This window comes from Periplaneta americana, chromosome 2 (genome assembly GCF_040183065.1).
Source record: "Periplaneta americana isolate PAMFEO1 chromosome 2, P.americana_PAMFEO1_priV1, whole genome shotgun sequence".
Taxonomy (NCBI): Eukaryota; Metazoa; Arthropoda; class Insecta; order Blattodea; family Blattidae; genus Periplaneta; species Periplaneta americana.
The window spans coordinates 19,447,389-19,465,092 of NC_091118.1; the positions used below are offsets into that span (position 1 = coordinate 19,447,389).

At 35.2% G+C, this 17,704-nt stretch overlaps 2 protein-coding genes across 10 annotated transcripts in view; both read left to right on the forward strand.

Moving 5' to 3' along the window:
* The window catches only part of LOC138715064 (zinc finger protein 436-like), a 55,868-nt gene extending 47,387 nt beyond the window's left edge, over nucleotides 1-8,481 (forward strand). For 3 of the 4 annotated variants that reach the window (XM_069847554.1, XM_069847546.1, XM_069847564.1), the window contains one exon: nucleotides 1,920-5,297. In XM_069847554.1, coding sequence (XP_069703655.1) covers nucleotides 1,920-2,504 — 585 coding nt within the window. In that variant the 3' untranslated portion in view covers nucleotides 2,505-5,297. Of the gene's footprint in view, nucleotides 1-1,919; nucleotides 5,298-6,321 lie in introns of those variants that run through there. The other variant, XM_069847573.1, reaches the window with a different exon arrangement.
* Nucleotides 8,482-11,065: 2,584 nt separating this feature from the next.
* LOC138715082 (uncharacterized) overlaps nucleotides 11,066-17,704 on the forward strand; it is a 30,432-nt gene continuing 23,793 nt past the window's right edge. The window contains exons 1-5 of one of the 6 annotated variants that reach the window (XM_069847630.1): nucleotides 11,066-11,341; nucleotides 12,012-12,099; nucleotides 12,201-12,336; nucleotides 14,107-14,148; nucleotides 14,273-14,410. In XM_069847630.1, the coding sequence (XP_069703731.1) occupies nucleotides 12,277-12,336; nucleotides 14,107-14,148; nucleotides 14,273-14,410 (240 nt within the window). In that variant the 5' untranslated portion in view covers nucleotides 11,066-11,341; nucleotides 12,012-12,099; nucleotides 12,201-12,276. Of the gene's footprint in view, nucleotides 11,342-12,011; nucleotides 12,100-12,200; nucleotides 12,337-13,992; nucleotides 14,149-14,272; nucleotides 14,411-17,704 lie in introns of all 6 variants that reach the window. The other 5 variants (XM_069847595.1, XM_069847587.1, XM_069847621.1 and 2 more) reach the window with 5 other exon arrangements.

Consider the following 17,704-nt stretch of genomic DNA (forward strand, 5'->3'; position numbering starts at 1 on the left):
GAATTTAATTTACTTCTTTTGTGGTTTATGGATGGACAGTATAGAAGAATGTGTTCCAGATCTCCATCATGAATATTACACCACAGACAAGTAGGATTATCAAAAATATGAAATCGGTGTAGGTACAATTGAGTGACAATGTGACCTGTTCTGGCTCTTGTTAAAAATGTTTGAACATGTCTGGGCAAGATTTTGTACACTTTCAGGTCATTTGATTTCCTTTGTACAGACTGTAAAATTTTTCCTTTGTCAGAAGGGAGCCAATTGTTGATCCATAGGTTTGTGGGTACTCACCTTGTGTTGAGGGGGCTTAAACTTGTTGTTTAAGCTAACAAGTAACAAAGAGATACCCACATAAGCTTCATTAACAACAAAGCAGTCTCACTATATTTTTCACTGCTTATGATTCATGGAGTCCCTCAGTGTAAAATTCTCCGGAGGTAAAATAGTCCCTCAATCGGATCTCCGGGTAGGGTCTGCACTAAGAGATGCTAAGAATCGTACTGAAGTACTTATTTGGAACACCAAAAGTCACACCGTCCAGTCAATCAGAGCCAAGTTTTTTGGATTATTATGACACATAACAAATAACAGTATATATAGTAAACATTAACAAAACAATAAAAATTAACCCAAATAATGAATAATAAACTTAAGTATCGTTTGTTACTCACGAGATGAATAGCAGGAGATGAAGTAGCAGGGGGAAAGACATTAGTGATATGAATGCTTACATTATGTGACGTAGTACTGATACTACGGCGGCCGGGTAGCTCAGTTGGTAGAGCAGCTGGCTACAGACTGGAAGGTCCGTGGTTCGATCCCAGGTGGTGACAGGATTTTTTCTCGTTGCCAAACTTTCAGAACGGCCCCAAGGTTCACTCAGCCTCCTATAAAAATTGAGTACCGGGTCTTTCCCGGTGGTAAAAGGCGGTCAGAGCGTGGTGCCGACCACACCACCTCAGTCTAGTGCTGAGGTCATGGAAAGCATGGAGCTCTACCTCCATGCCCCCCAAGTGCCTTCATGGCAAGTTACGGGGATACCTTTACCTTTTAGTACTGATACTACTACTTCTGTTTTGCAGTATTGGGCGACTTACCCATAATGCAACCACATAAAAATTGGTTCTTCTGTCTATGGTAGGGTCTTCCTAAATCCCTCCTTCCGTGGGTTAACAATGTATTGCTTTTAAAGGTAGCTGTTTCCTAGATATTCTTAGAACATGTCGGTTCCATTTCAATTGATCATTTTTTATGCCATTATAATTGTGTCATGTCTTCTACTTTCCATTGATCAGCAAATCAAATGAAGTAACGACTCTATTCATTAAAAATTATGCAGTCTTCAGTTGTTGGTGATAGCTCTTGTGCTCAGAAAGGAAGAAGTTAAGCTATTAATTACAATTCATAATAGATTAAGCAATTAGTCCACACCTGTGGAGTAACGGGCAGCGCGTCTGGCCGCGAAACCAGGTGGCCCGGGTTCGAATCCCGGTTGGGGCAAGTTACCTGGTTGAGGTTTTTTCTGGGGTTTTTCCTCAACCCAACACGAGCAAATGCTGGGTAACTTTCGGTGCTGGACCCCGGACTCATTTCACCGGCATTATCACCTTCACTTCATTCAGACACTAAATAACCTGAGATGTTGATACAGCGTCGTAAAATAACCCAATTAAGCAATTATTAATAGTTATTTTATTAAAATAAGTAGTATTCTTTAATTTCCATATCTATATCCCGTAATTTCCATATCCACATTCTTACTAATGTTTTTGGCATGAGTGATAATTGGGATGCTTATCTCAGTGATGTTTATGCTAACACCCACAGTCAAGAATGCCATATTCCTTCTGCTTGTCTTCTCCTGAGTAACTAATAATACTAGGCCTACATAAGCTTTGAATTCCTTACAATTTCAGGTAGCCACATGCAAATGCGGCCATCAGTGTAGAAGTTTAACTATGGAGGATAACAAAATCCTGTTCTACAAATTTTACCAGATGGATTACAATGAACAAACTCACCACCTAGCTCATGAATGTGTGGAGCTGGTAGATATCAGGAGAAGGAGTATCCCTGAGGAGACTTCTAGAAGACATTGCTCTTTCAAGTATTTTGTAAGACTGAGTGCAAAAAAAATTCAAGTGTGTCGACAAACATTGTGCAGAGTGTATGAAATTACACCCAGACGTTTGCAAAAGCTTCAAGAAAAGATTAAGTATGGTAAACCTCTAGATGATGGTAGAGGAAAGCATGAAAACCGTCCGAATAAACTTAAAGATAATATTAAAGATGCCATAAAGAGACATATAAATCAGCTACCAAAGCAAGAAAGTCATTACGCTAGGAACAAAAGTGCGAAGATGTGTTTGAGACCAGATTTAAATATTAGCAAGTTGTATCAACTCTTTAAAGAAGCAAATCCAGAATTCGAATGTAGTGAATGGGCATACAGAGACACTTTTAAAAGCGAATTTAATTTGTCGTTTGGTCTGCCACACTGAGATTTCTGTGGTTATTGTGATAAACTATGCTCATTTATGTGCCTGTGAAACATAGAAGATAAATCGAGACCGTACACATCATCATTTGTAAGCAGGATGGTCATAAACAGCTGCAAAGATATGCAAACAATGCAAAGGTCAATATAGATTATGTAGTTCTTTGCATTGACATGCAGCAGGTTCTTTAGTGTCCTACTGTCTGTCGTTAAACTCTGTACTGTCAGTGACAACTTTCAGTACCGGTATACAATCAAGCTGTACATCACATTGGTAACGATTGTTCCATGTTTGTGTGGTCAGAAACTGTAGCCAAACAGGGATCAAGGGAGGTAACTTCATTCTTATTGAAATAAGTTAGGCCCGTAACACACTTGAGGAATTTTTGCTAGCGAGAAATGTGTTGCGAGAAAATTAAAAGATTGATAACATGGATTCAAATGGACATCCACACAGTGGAAGAGATTCTCGTTCGAGGCAAAAACCTCGCGCGAGTTTCTCGCTGGAATCGGTAGCTCAGCAAATTTTCTTGACACATTTATCAAAGATGTTTGACATTTGTACTCTTTATGACGATTGAAGGTAGAAAAAGATATCACAGGTGGCGATGAATTGTATTGTTTTTTTATTTTGAAAATGAGGAAAGATGGCTGATAATTGCAGTTAGAAACTTATCGAATTTCTACGATGTCACCCGTAGGCCTATTTATATGATACACGGAATGAAAACGATAAAAACACGAAACTTAAAGAAGAAACCTGGAGACAAATATCAGATTATCTGAACATAAATAGGGCTATATTTTATTTTGATGAAATTTAATAGTATTAATTAAACATTTGAAATAATGTATCTATAGGCCTATGTCTTAATAGTTTACATAATTTTAATCAGAACATAGCAAAGAATCCTCTATCATATCATGAATGGCAAAAAACTGTGGTCCATTGAACCTGAAATAACACCTAAACGTATCATCATTCCAATCGAAACCAGTGTCCAAAACTCGCCCTTATTTTCGTAAGATACAATGTGATTTTCAGATATTTCTGGCTTTAATTTAGGCCTACTTCTTTTCATTAACATAATATGTTCATGTAACTCCATTTTCTCATCATCTGAATACTCAGATTCAACATAGCGTTCGTACGTAATTTGTAAAGTACGACAATATACTTACAGGTTATATATATTTAAGTACGACAATATACGTAAGTACATAACCTATAATATTTTCCCCAACGAGTGATTACTATAATCAGAAAAACGCTTTCTGCTTGAAGGCAGTGCATAGATGATCATTGTGAGATGTGATCTGTGATAACGAGAACTCGCCAAGTGTGTGGAGGAAGGCTCTTCTCCTCTTTCGCGCAACACATTTCTCGCTAGCGAAAACTCTTCAAGTGTGTTACGAGCCTTACAGGCAGAACCTACAAACCAGAATAATAATTGGAAAGTAAAATAACATTGTATTAGTATCTCCTGAGCCTTAATGACTTCATTTTCGTTGAGCAAAAATGTTTAGTCACACAACATGGTTTCTTATGCTGTGACAGGGATTTTGATCTCATCGAAAGAAACAAGAAAATCAATATGGTGTATGAATCATTTGAGTGGGTTCGAGTAATTACAACCACTCAACTGAATAATATTTTGTTCTTACGTTCATGAGTCAGGAAGATTCCCAGATATTAGTATTACTGAAACAGACCTTTGAAAACTATTATCGTTTAAACTGACAGATTATATTACATTCAAAATGTTATCAGATTTTCCTACAGTTCTACATTGTCGATACAGTCATAATATCTTACAGCTATGGCATTCAAAGAACGTGGTCACACTTTTCTGAAGGGGAACTAGAGTAACACTTGCACTATAGTTCCAAGTTTAAACAATCTGCCGAGTGTGTATGAAAAGGAACAGAGTGTATACATGGAAAAGAAACGGGATCTCATTACTATGTATCAATAGATTCCAGAAAGGTACGAGGGTTTTATGAAAACTGAAAAACAGATAAGTGATATTTGCTGTGGTGAAACATATAAAATATCAGAAAATACTGTTGATTTATAGTTTTCAGAAGTAATTGATTAATTTTGGTAATTATAATATTTTTTATTGATTTCTTTGGAAAGAAAATAAAAACAAACTGCATAAAATAGTCAAAAGGTTGTAAATTACAATGTAAGCATCTGTTACAACCTTTTTGCACTGGGAAACACTTAGGTTTGTTTGTTTTATAAAATGAAGTACTTCCTGCAATTTTTTTTTCCTCCATTTCAACATATTGTTGTACATGTACTATGGAATACAAGGAAAAACATAAAATATTTTGAAGTAAAATTGTAATCTGCTCTAAAATGTTGAAACCTATTTGTCAATTTTAACAATTTTTTGACCAGGGGCGTTAGAACCCCTAAATATGACCATACTCAAGTGTTCTTAGAACTTAACTCACATTGTTTTCGAATATTAATGTTAAGAATGACGAGTGGATTACTTATTTAACCTTCTATTCTGATTGTGCCTGCTTGGATTCTTTTATTTCTGCAATAAATATTTTGTACAGTAATGTCAAAATAGCTAAGTATGTAATGTATTTCAGACCTTACAGAATACTGTTTTTTTGCAAACCAAAGTCAAAAGATGTAAGTCAAAAGGCAAAGCAATAGCGTTTGTGGAGGTGTATCAAACTCTACAATTTGGAATTTCTTACGCCTTTTGACTTTGCTTTTGCAATATTTCTGACAAGATTACCATTCCATGACTTCTTCGTCGTGCTGATGAAAACTGAATAGTTCGAAATCAGACATTCGCAAACTGGGTAAAAGAATATCGTCCCATTTTGTGTATCACAGGTCAAAGCCTTTGAAAGATCTAGAGATTGCAAAGAATAATACCAAATGCAATCAAAGGATTAAACCTTTGGCAAAGATCTGTGAAAACACAAACTTGTATTTTCAAGAGTGTAAACTCTATTTGTTGTTTTGCGTTTTCTCTGTTTCGGCTTCAATTCGCCTCTTCAATTAGAGAAGTGTCATGACAAAAATCTGTCGATCACTACTCTAGGACAGAGTGGAGAAGGAAAAATCTCTAACGAGAAATTCCAAATTGTAGAAACTGTTTTTTAGTTGGTTATTTAATGACGCTATATCAATTACTAGGTTATTAAGTGTCGATAATACTGTTTTTGGGAAAGTATACATAATAAACTGCTGTACCTTCCTTTCTACAAATCAGTCTATTACTCCTCGGTAGACATTCTTTAATGCAGTACATAATATTTCCAACTGATATCTTTTGCCCCGAACTTGTCTCGTGTTCACTATTCCTTCCAGTGCATCCTCCAGAAAGCTGTTTCTTCTCAGCCAGTGACCTAAACAATTCCTTTTTTTCTTTCTGATCAGTTTCAGCATTATTATTTCTTCACCAAGTCTTTCTAGTATGGCTTCATTTCATATTTTGTCTGTCTATTTCATACTCTCCATTCTTTTTCATATCCACATTTCAAATGGTTCTATTCGTTTCTCTTCACTTCGTCGTAATGTCCATGTTTCTGCCCATAAAATGCCACACTCCACACAAACCACTTGTAGTCTCTTCCTTGGTTATTTTTCCAGAGGTCTGCAGAAGATGCTCCTTTTCTTTTAAAAGCTTCCATTCTTCATTTCTATCCTCCTTTTGACTTCCTGGCAGCAGTTCATGTTACTACTCATAGTACACCCCAAGTATTTGAACCTGTCCACTTGTATATTTGAAAGAAATTGATTTGTTTTTGATAGTACTGTTTGTGAATGTAAAACTATGAACTTACAGGTCCATGCAGTGCCTTGCCAAGAAGACACTAGAGGCCATGAGAAGAATGACGCACGTTAGAATTCTGTACATCATTGTAACTTGGTGATTCACACTCAGTCACATTCTAAGCTAAGGCATCAAGATTCTGGATTTGGACATAGCCCTTCAGCCCAGAAAAATGTTAAATGTAAATTTTACACAAAAAGGCAAGATAAAATTAATCACTAATGTACTCACTTGAGAGGAAGACTTTTTAAACATCTTTTCAAATATGTCATTTGCTGGAAAACTTTTGCAAGAATTCATTACCTTCCAATTCACACCTTAACTCAGAAAGGCACTAAGACTTTCAAGTGTGATATTTGTGAGAAGTGTTTTACATAAGATTTGCAACTTAGAAAGTATATTGTTGATTTTATGAAACCTCCTGTGTGACAATACAGACATAATATTTTTAGAAGGAAGAAAAAAGCAATTAAGTGTTAGTAGGCCTACATAAGAATATTACATAATTCCATAGAAAACGTTGGTGAATATGATGGACAGCAATGACATCAGTGTAGGCCTATTGATATTTAATTCATTTTTTCTTCCTCCTGGAAAATTATGGTCTGTACTATTACATAGGAGGTTTTGTAAAATCAACGACGGTATGTGAGCTCGCATGCAATAGACTTTCATGTACTATATTTGTGAGAAGATTTCCGTAGGACTTCATTATATTCGATAGTACAACATCTGATAAGTTCTCAAATACGAAACTTATTAATTATCTTCGACAACACATAATAACTCACACAATCAATAAGCTATGAAATGCAAGATTTGTGAGAAGAACATTGCAAAAACTCGTAATCTTAAAAATAAATATGCATCAACCCACAAAGATGTTATACAGGTGCAAGAGTCACCTTTGATAAAATGTATTGAATGATGACAGATACATTCTTTGAAATTGCAGTATTTTTATGAAGCTCTTTCATGGTTAGAATGTCTTCCACCTAATACTATAAACATACAAGTTAGGATCTGTTAAACTTTCATAATTCATGCGAAAAATACCCCAAGAAATAACAGTGTTAAATATGATATTAAAGTGTATAATTATTTTACATAGAAATAATTTTTTTTTTTTAATTATGGTTTATTTAACGACGCAACTGCAGTCGTTATATCAGCGTTGCCGATGTGCCGGAATTTTGTCCCGCAGGAATTCTTTTACATGCCAATAAATCTACTGACATGAGTCTGACGCATTTAAGCACACTTAAATGCCATCGACCTCAGCCGGCATCGAACCCGCAACCTTGAGCATAGAAAGCCAGTGATATACCAACTACGCTACCGAGGGCGACTGCATAGAAATATGTTTTTGTCAAAAAAGTCTTGTGTTTAAGGATATAAAGTATTACATATTGATTCATTGAGAGCTTAAGTCTTTTTAAGTCATGATACAACGAGTTGTTTCAAACTGCATTCTTAATTTTGGTCGTCAACAAAAGACACTATACAACTTGCTGCTTTTTCTTTTTCTTCTGCTTCTTCAAATTTTAACCTTGTCAATTGCATGCTTAGTGCTAAAAGGTAAATTAATACTACTGTAGAATTCGAAGCAACCGTATTGGAAGGTGAAAAAGGATTTTCTGCAACATCATTAAGAATAGAAACATTTAAAAATTCGTATTGGAGGGATTCGCTGCAAGTGTACTCTTTGCAATGAAAACTTGAAGTTTGAGATTACTTGCTCGTCATCTTATTTTTTTATGTTGAAATACGGCGATCTTCTCACTAATATGGAGGTAACTCGGGAATTGATCGTCACTTAAAAAAATGCAACTCCTCCTTGCTCTCCATGTATTCTCCTTGGCTTCCCCTTTTTGTATTCCCCATGTTATCGTTGTTTTCCTTTTAATTTTCTTGTATTTGCCTTGTTATCCTTTTATTCACCTCGTTCTCCTTATATTCCCCTTGTTTTCTTTGTATTCACTTTAATTATTTACCTTGCCTTCTCCTTGTTCTCTTTGTATTCACCTTGATCACCTTGTCTTCCCTTTAATTATCTTGTCTTCACTTTCTCCTTGAATTCCCTAGTTATCCTTGTTGTCCTTGTATTCACCTTGATCATCTTGTCTTCCCTTGTATTCTTTTTGTTGACCTTGTATTGACCTTGAGCATCTTGTCTTCTTGTTCTTCTTTTATTCCCCTTGTTCTTCTTGTATCTCCCTTGTTCTTGTATTTCCATTGTTCTGATTGTGTTCCCTTTGTCTTCCACTTGTTCTCTTTGCATTCTCCTTGCTCTTCTTTTATTCCACCTGGTCTCCTTGTCTTCCCCTTGTTCTCCTTAAATCTCTCTTTTTCTTCTTGTCTTCCACAGGCTGGCGTCATATTTCACACGTTGTTTATCAACAAACCTTTCTACATCAAGGTATGAAGCATCGTAAAGTTAAATATGCATCTCTTGACAGGTGATCAAACTCTTATGTAGTTCCACGTAAAGATATACAGCATAGTGAGCATATACACCTGCAGATTTTTTTTTGTGTTCCTTTCAAAGAGTTTGTATGTGTGTTGGGGGAGTATTTTGACGAAATGTTAATTTTGTTATTATATTCTGCAGTTCATCTTGCTGAATTTAGGTTATATATATTTTAGTTATATTTGTGTTCAATTTTATGCAAGTGATTATAAAATTAAGTTACATATTATATTTACTCTAAATAATTTCATATAATAAGCTAATAACTTCTTCTCGTTTCTGATTACAACAATGTGTCATTCACATAGCAATACTCTGTACGAAATATGTGCAGAACTATATATGCGCGTATGAACATGAATTCGTTAAATACATACCATAATAACTACAGTAGGCAGTTAAGGAAAAAAGTAAAAATATACTAGGCAAAGTGTCTCCTAATTAAATATGACAGGAAAGGCCAGTGATGGAAATACTATCTCTGTGGCATTATGATTAGCATTTTTCCTTTCACCATTGTGACTTGGGTTTTATCTCTGTCTGAATCAAGGTGAAATTTGTGAACGACAAAGCTAGTGTTGACGGGATTTCTTGACATTGTTTCTCCCATCACTATTCCATTAACTATCCACTAGTCCACTGCTGTAGAGTAGAGTAATGGTTAGCTTGCTTGACCGTGAAACGAGTGAGCCCGAGTTAAAATTCTGGTAAGGACAAGTTACCTGGTTAAGATATTATACGGGGTTTTCCCTCGAATCATTAAGATCGAAGTCTGGGTAACTTTCGGCACTGAGCCCTGCACTCATTTCGCAGATATCACTTTCATCTCACTCAGACGCTAAATAACTATAACAGTTGATGAATCATCGTAAAATAACCAATTAAAAAAAAGTCCACTATATTCTTTGGCCTTGCAAGGTTCAGGGCCAGGTCTCCAGAACGAATAAAAAAAAATGGATAGAAAAATAAACAAGTTGTATACAGTGTTTTTAGTAGATAATTTTAAAAAAGGAAACTGGAGGAAGCAGTAGCCTAATGGATTTACAACATCTATGAATGGATTCATGGGTGTAAAGTTAGAAATTCTTTTATTTTCCATGCCTTCTTTTCAGGCATGATTTGCCTAATACCAGGAATAAAATATCTTGGACATCTCAAAGCACATAATAAATAGCACGACAAGAATAAAACACACATCCACTGTAGCCTATATTGAAAGTTTCTGCATCTATATAATGATGTTATGCATGTCTGCAGGATGCGATTCAGTGGGGGTGATGGGGGGTGGATTTCCCCCTCTATTCGAAAGTTATCCCCCCTCATAAATTTATATTAACATCCCTACCAGGGATAACTTCTATCCCTCCTCACAAAATATAATTGTTTTAATATGAGTATACTTTGTAAAGTACAGTATAAAGTAAGCAAAGAAAATAATATAGATGTATTATAATCACTGGCAAGTGAACAATCAATAACTTAGGAATTACACATCTTATCTTAAGCTGCTCATGGATATAATTATTATTATTATGATCAGGATGCAAGACAAGCAACTCAGTACGACCAAGCGTTGAGCCGTAACAAATGAGGATAATAATAATTTTATGTATGGTATTCTCTATCTAGGATTCTATCCCCCCTCATCAGAAATCTTAATATGCACCCTGCATGTCTGTAATAGCAAAGCAGAACAGAAGACATACTGTATCTATTAGTAGATTATAGATTGCATTGAGGTTTGTTGTACATTTGAATTTGCATTAAAGGAACCCAAAGGTACTGAGATAATTCAGAATCTTAACGTTTCCTTGGGTCATGTCGATTTTTTAGCACTTTCACAACAACGTAAAAAAAATTCAAAACAAATTACTGCTACGGTACTGGCTTATACTGTATGCAACAAGTGTGCTGCTAGAAAATATCGAAGGAAATGAAGGGTGCTGGCTGTGATGTTATCATGCCAGATTTAACTAGAAATAACTCTTAACAGTAGGCCTACTACCGTTAGTGATAGTATTTTGGTACCTACGATACGAGAAGAAATGTATTCTTTGTAAAAGATTTTGGGGATTTGTCAATCCGAAGGAACAGAATCCCATAGCCAGTTCATCTTTCATTTTGAGAGTAATTTAGAATTACTGCAAAACGTATGATGATATATCTCTGTACTGAATGGTGGAGGAGGTAGGGTTTACGCAAGAAATAACTGTCCGAATCTTAATTTGGTGATGGAAATAGCACCATCGCAAAAACTGAAAATATGACATTTAGACTATTTATCTGAAACTTGTATGTCCCTCCCTCCACCCCACCCCTTCAGGATTCCATTTGTTGAGTGATCCTAGTGCAGTGATTTCTATATTCGATAACTACAATTCGTCACAAGCTCTTGGCGGAGTAGTAACGGTATTGGTTGAGGAAGAATGGTAGAATAAGGAAAGCATATAGTTAATTTGTTTTATTCGCATCTTTCCTTTTAAAATACTGTGTACTTCGTAGCGTGCTATGCTATAATTGCTCACTGTGTAGTGTGCTATGCTATAATTGCTCACGTGTAAGGTATTATATTTACTACACTTTATTAATTCAATAATTGGTATATCCAATAGTTTGACAACGTTTAAACGAAATTTATTTAGATTTGCTTGTATTATATGGGTACCTGCATAATAAATCGTACCGATGTGGATTCTGTTACGAACATAACCTCAGTTCTGCTATTCCTTCTGAGTATGCCTATTTTTGTATTCTTATAAATGATGTAGTGGATTTTAGAGGTTTTTAGCCATTTCTTTATTAAATAGACGAAATAATAATGTGTAAGAAAGTGGTTATAAGCGGAATGTTCTTAAGTTGATGGACGTTAGGCCTACCCTAGTGTCATTCAATTTCGAAATTACTCAGTACACTTGCATTAAAATGTGTATAAATATATTTAACTAAAACCTCAATCTAATACTATGTAATTCTAATACAAATAACCGCTACACAAATGTAGGTATGGTGAGGTCAGTCCCTAAAAACTGGACTTCAGTTTTTAAACATAGGCCCTAAAACTAGAAATGTTCTGTACATGTGGTACTTCAGTTCTGAAATCGTAGTTTATAATAACTGGTATTTTAGTCCTGCACTGCTCTTATAATCTATCATGAGTACGATATCAATTGTAATATGTCTATGTATTTTGGAACCCGAGTCGTTGCTTACTTTTCACAATTTCTTTTTTCAGTTGTCATAGATGTGATCGAAAGGAAGGAACCTGGGTGAAACGGACCAATTAACTCAATAATTCAGAAACCAGAAAAACCCTGTGTTTGGTAAGCGAGAAGGCCTACGTCTTACTTTTTAGAATTGAATTATGATAGAAAGGATTTCTTTCGGAAATCTACATAATCATTATTTCATATTTGAAACACAGGAAGATGATTCATTGGAAGTAGATTTAAGTGGACAAGGTGGAGCCTCCCAGCTTGAGCAGTGGTGACGTAACACACATGAAATGTGAAGAAAACGTCGATATAAAGTCATTTACAGTGATGAAATTTGAAGTTGAGGTGAGTTAATGTTTATTTTGATGTAGCTTTCGGTAATTATATTTTTTTCTCTGCCAAATTTATATGGGAACGGCCAAGGTATGTGACAAGATTAGTGGGTTAAGAGGATGTATAAGTAACTAGCCTACTAATCTTGTCACAGACCTCGTCTCATGTCACTTAATTATCTTACAGTTACTTAGGCCTGTATTTCCTTTCAACTACGGTAACTCACAAACCTTGTCACATACCGGTACCCCTGCCACTTGAAGGATAGTTAAGTGACATGAGGGCGAGCTTTTTTATTTTTCGTGTTTTACATTTTTGTTTTCTTTGTTAATTTCCTAGGAGACGACGTTGCATATAGACCACGGTTAAACGAAATATTTTCCTTGGACCAAAAATACAAGATGCGTTGCTCGTTTCACCTTATTATGAATAAGTTAAGTGTCGGGGAAAGTGTCTTATTTTAGGCTATAATTCAGATCTTGTTCAATATTTAATAAGATGTTTAGGAGTCCACACCTGTGGAGTAACGGTTAGCGCGTCTAGCCGCGAAACCAGGTGGCCCGGGTTCGATTTCCGGTCGGGGCAAGTTACCTGGTTGAGGTTTTTTCCGAGGTTTTTCCTCAACCCAATATGAGCAAATGCTGGGTAACTTTCGGTGTTGGATCCCGGACTCATTTCACCAGCATTATCACCTTCATCTCATTCAGACGCTAAATAACCTAAGCTGTTGATAAAGCGTCGTAAAATAACCTACTAAAATAAAAAATAAAAAGGTGTTTAGGATTAGTGTAAAACTGGTCTATGTGCAACGACATCTCCTAGCAAATTACCTTTTATTTTTCAACATGTTGTAAAACCTCTAAGATTGGGGATTTTGAAGAAAAAAAAATAATTCTATAAATATGTCATAGAAGAAAATAATTACCTGGTTTTCTTTGTGACAAACTGTTGTACCCTATTTCCTACGCAAAAGGAAGAAACAATATTTTTTTTTTTCCGTGTACTTTTTGGTCACAAAATATCATAGTTCTTGTTTATGTTGAAATTGACGACAAATAGTATGAGGAGTCATGCAATACTATGGTCGCATTCAGGATGCCAGAGCCACAATATTTGAAGAATACCAAGTGTTTTGTTGACTTCTGTTGCACGAAAGTGCCTTTAAGTACAGTCTCATGTTGCTTCTTTACCAGTGCAACTATTCTCCTGCAGCAGAATTCATATGTTGTGTTTACATATAATCCATAAGTAGTATGCAGTGCAGCACTTTCTGTGCTGCATAACCTGAGAGCTGCAGAAGTTACGACACCAGGTTGCATACCTTTTAGCATACAAGGCGTTGTTTTTGCAGTTGTAATTTAGCTACAGAGTTTTATATGGCCTATGTTGATTGATCATACACTTTGTTGGTATGTTCGTGATACGTTATTTCTTTTTGTAAATGGTCTTCCTGTAAGCACTCTACAGTCTAAATTAGTACTCTGTGCTGATGACACAAATATGTTTTTGTTTATATTTTAACATCTTCAAAATATGTTGCAATCTCATCCTTTCTTACAAAATAACAAATAATGAAGTGTATTTTTTTTATTATTATATATCATATAAGTTGTAAGATAATATTTCCATTTGCTGTCTTCTTTTCCTTTCATGGGTACCGAATACAAGATTAACAGTGCCACATATAACTAACCAGTGAGTGTCTTTGTAGCTGAGTGACAGCAGTAAATGATCATGGAAGTAATTAAAGAGGAATACAACGCAGACCCTTTGGCTCCACAGGTTGATGACGGAAATGGAGAAAAGAGAAATCTCTTCATGATGGTAAGTGTGTAATCTATGTATTCTTACGTTTCTGTGCGTCCATAACGAAAATTGACTTCCTTTTTCTTAGAAAACGATAGTTTCGCGAATTGTAGCTTAATTGTTTGTAATAATTTGTTAACAGGAAGAGAATATTTTGGAAATAGATGTCAACGAAATCAAAGTGGAACCTTCTGAGGAGATTTATGATCATGTAACAGACATAAAATGCGAAGAAAATGATGTTCCCATGATGTTCTCAAAGTCGAAACCTGAAAATGAGGTGAGTTGTTTTGCTGTTCATGTAGTCTGCATACTTATTGTTTTTCTTTTTGTTATGTTACGACAGTGATGCCAAAGAAAGTGCATTTTCCTTACAAATATTTTCTATGCGAATATTTTCAAAATTTTCAATACACTAACTTCAGTAACACGTATTTACGATATATTAGATTTACGAAAACATTGTTTCAATACCTATAAGACTACTAAATAAACATCTGAAAAAATCACTTTTCTGTAAAAAAAAGTTGAGAAAAATATTCCTTTTGAATAAAAAAGCAAACTTGTGAAATATGAGCATTAAAATTACATTCTTATACTTCTTAGAAAAAATTAACATGGATACAGTTTTAAAAAGTTCTGTTCCTTCCGTCCATTGAATCAGTGCTGGCCATTCCTGCATATAGCTCGACCAAGCAGCATATACTACCTCACTCGTCTGTCTCTTTCGTTTCCATTGTAAAGCGCTCAGGCTCTCCTGAGCTCTAAAGCGCGTGCTTGCACCTATCGGCATCAGTTGACATGACTGTGTTACGATATTAAATGTTTACTTGAATTTTCTAGTCATGAAGAAATTCTAATATCCCATTGTTTTTAATTATTTTAAAGAAGTATTATCATACCTGTATGAATACAGATGTCAGAATCAGAAGTAATGGTAAATGTTGAGAATTACACTTCATAGATCTGTAATATTTTCTTCAAGTTGTAATTGTTTACTTTTGCGCTCCTTGTCCCATATACTATACTTTCGAAGCAATATCAAATATAATTGAATCGGTCGGAGCGAAAAGGAACTAAGTCAAAATATGCAGTTTTTGAGTTATGCACAATTTGAACAATGGATGTCATGCGCATCGAATGGTGGAAGAAGGAACTAGGTCAGATTTTTAAATGTTCTTTGGTCGTCTATAATATAAAAATATATAGATTTATGTTATTAGTGGAATTTTTTTGCTTCTCCTGAAAAGTTGTAAAAAGTGACTTTGTTCCTTTTAGCTCCGACTGAGCCAATTATGTTGGTGATTTAATTTTTCCAGATTACAGTTAGAATATGTTAGGAGAAAATCCACAAACGATTAGGGAAAACACGGAAATTTTACTGGAAACAAGTAAAGAGATAGGTTTGGAAGTAAATCCCGAAAAGACAAAGTATATGATTATGTCTTGTGACGAGAATATTGTACGAAATGGAAATATAAAAATTGGAAATTTATCCTTCGAAGAAGTGAAGAAGTTCAAATATCTTGGAGCAACAGTAACAAATATAAATGATACTCTGGAGGAAATTAAACACAGAATAAATATGGGAAATGCCTGTTATTATTCTGTTGAGAAGCTTTTATCATCCAGTCTGCTATCAAAAAATATAAAAGTTAGAATTTATAAAACAGTTATATTACCGGTTGTTCTGTATGGTTGTGAAACTTGGACTCTCACTTTGAGAGAGAAACATAGGTTAAGGGTTTTTGAGAATAAGGTTCTCAGGAAAATATTTGGGGCTAAGAGAGATGAAGTTACAGGAGAATGGAGAAAGTTACACAACACAGAACTGCACGCATTGTATTCTTCACCTGACATAATTAGGAACATTACATCCAGACGTTTGAGATGGGCAGGACATGTAGCACATATGGGCGAATCCAGAAATGCATATAGACAGTGGCGTATACTGGTTAAAGGGTTTGGGCTACCACTGACTCTATTATTACATAAAATATATTTTAAAATCCCTATAATAAAATTCCTTACATATTTATGTGAATTCCAGACGTCTTGATTGGGACGAAAATACGTTGATGACTTCGTCCTTGAAACTACAGTTGGGCCACTTGCAAAGTTTCTGTACAAATGACTTTTCAATGGATATTAGTGCCAAACCGGATAAACGTTCTTGTGTATGAGTTGATCTACAGTAGGATTTTATTCTCTTCAACGCAGAAAATGTTCTTTCTACCGATGCTGACATAGCTGGTATTGTCACAATGTTGCCAATTTAAGGACTTCAGGAATAACTTGGTTCAGCTACTTTTCATATATGGCAGATAATATTTCATGGATAGGTTTGTTCGAAAAATCAAAGACTTCTGCTGAATATATTACACTTAATTCATTTTTCAAACGTACTTGATCAAAGTGACTGTTATAGGACTGAAATAATTTGTTTAGTGCCTCATTCGGGAAGTTTTCTCTATAAGCAGAAAATTTTTGAGATTCTAGAAGATGTGTGAACTGAAGCTTTCCATAATCAGAAAATCTGTCAGTAATTTCCATGTGCATACGATCTAGTATGCTGCCTGTATTTCAATTCATCATCTCCTTTTCTTCGCTTTAATGGCGGTTCCATTGTATTGGCTGAAGAATTTTCATTTTCCATATTACTCCATATGGACGGAAACCCACTACGTCTGAACTCTGATATAGTATTTTTTTTTTTTAACTTTGATACCTCTTGCAAGTAGTATGCTACGTCTAGACTTTTTGTCTGAAGAATATTGTAGAGCACATCTGTATGTGCGAACACTCTAGCATAGACTTCAAGAAGAAATATATTCTGAAACTGTGTGAAAAAATTCAAATATCCTTGAGCCTGCACATTTACAGCATCATCCCAGTTTTCTTCAGAGTCATTACAAATGATATTTTTAAAGAAAGCAGTCCGTTTTTCTCTGTATTCCTTTACTGTATTTACAAGCCGAGATGTAAAATTCAATCTAGTTGGTGCTACTTTTGGGAGTTTCTTGTTCATAAATTCCTTGAGTTTTCTGATCTTTTAGGAGATGATGAGAAAAATGCAGCTAAACCCGACAGTGTTTTGAAAAAAAAATGCGGCATTCTGGAATAGATGAAGTAGTTTGTTGCAAAAATAAATTGAGAACATGGCTGTAACAATGGACAAATAGTGCGTGAGGATACTTTTCTTGAACTTTTGTTTTTAAGCCATTAATATTTCCCGCCATAACTGAAGCACCATCGTATGCCTGTGCAATTAACTTATTGCCGACATTGTATTCTGCTATAACACCTTCCACACGCTGAAACAAAGCAGCAGCAGTTTTGTCCGAACTGACATTTGTGAATCCTATAAACCGTTCTTGAACATTGGCAGTACTGTCGACGTATCTTAAAACAGTGGACAATTGACTCTGATTAGAGCAGTAACTTGTTTCATCAACAACAATGGCCACAAAAGGTTTTATGTTCTTTATCATAACCCCACTTATAGCAAATATTAAGTCATTCTGAATTGCGAGAGAAGTACCACGAAATACTGTTGAACTCTCAAGATGATTGG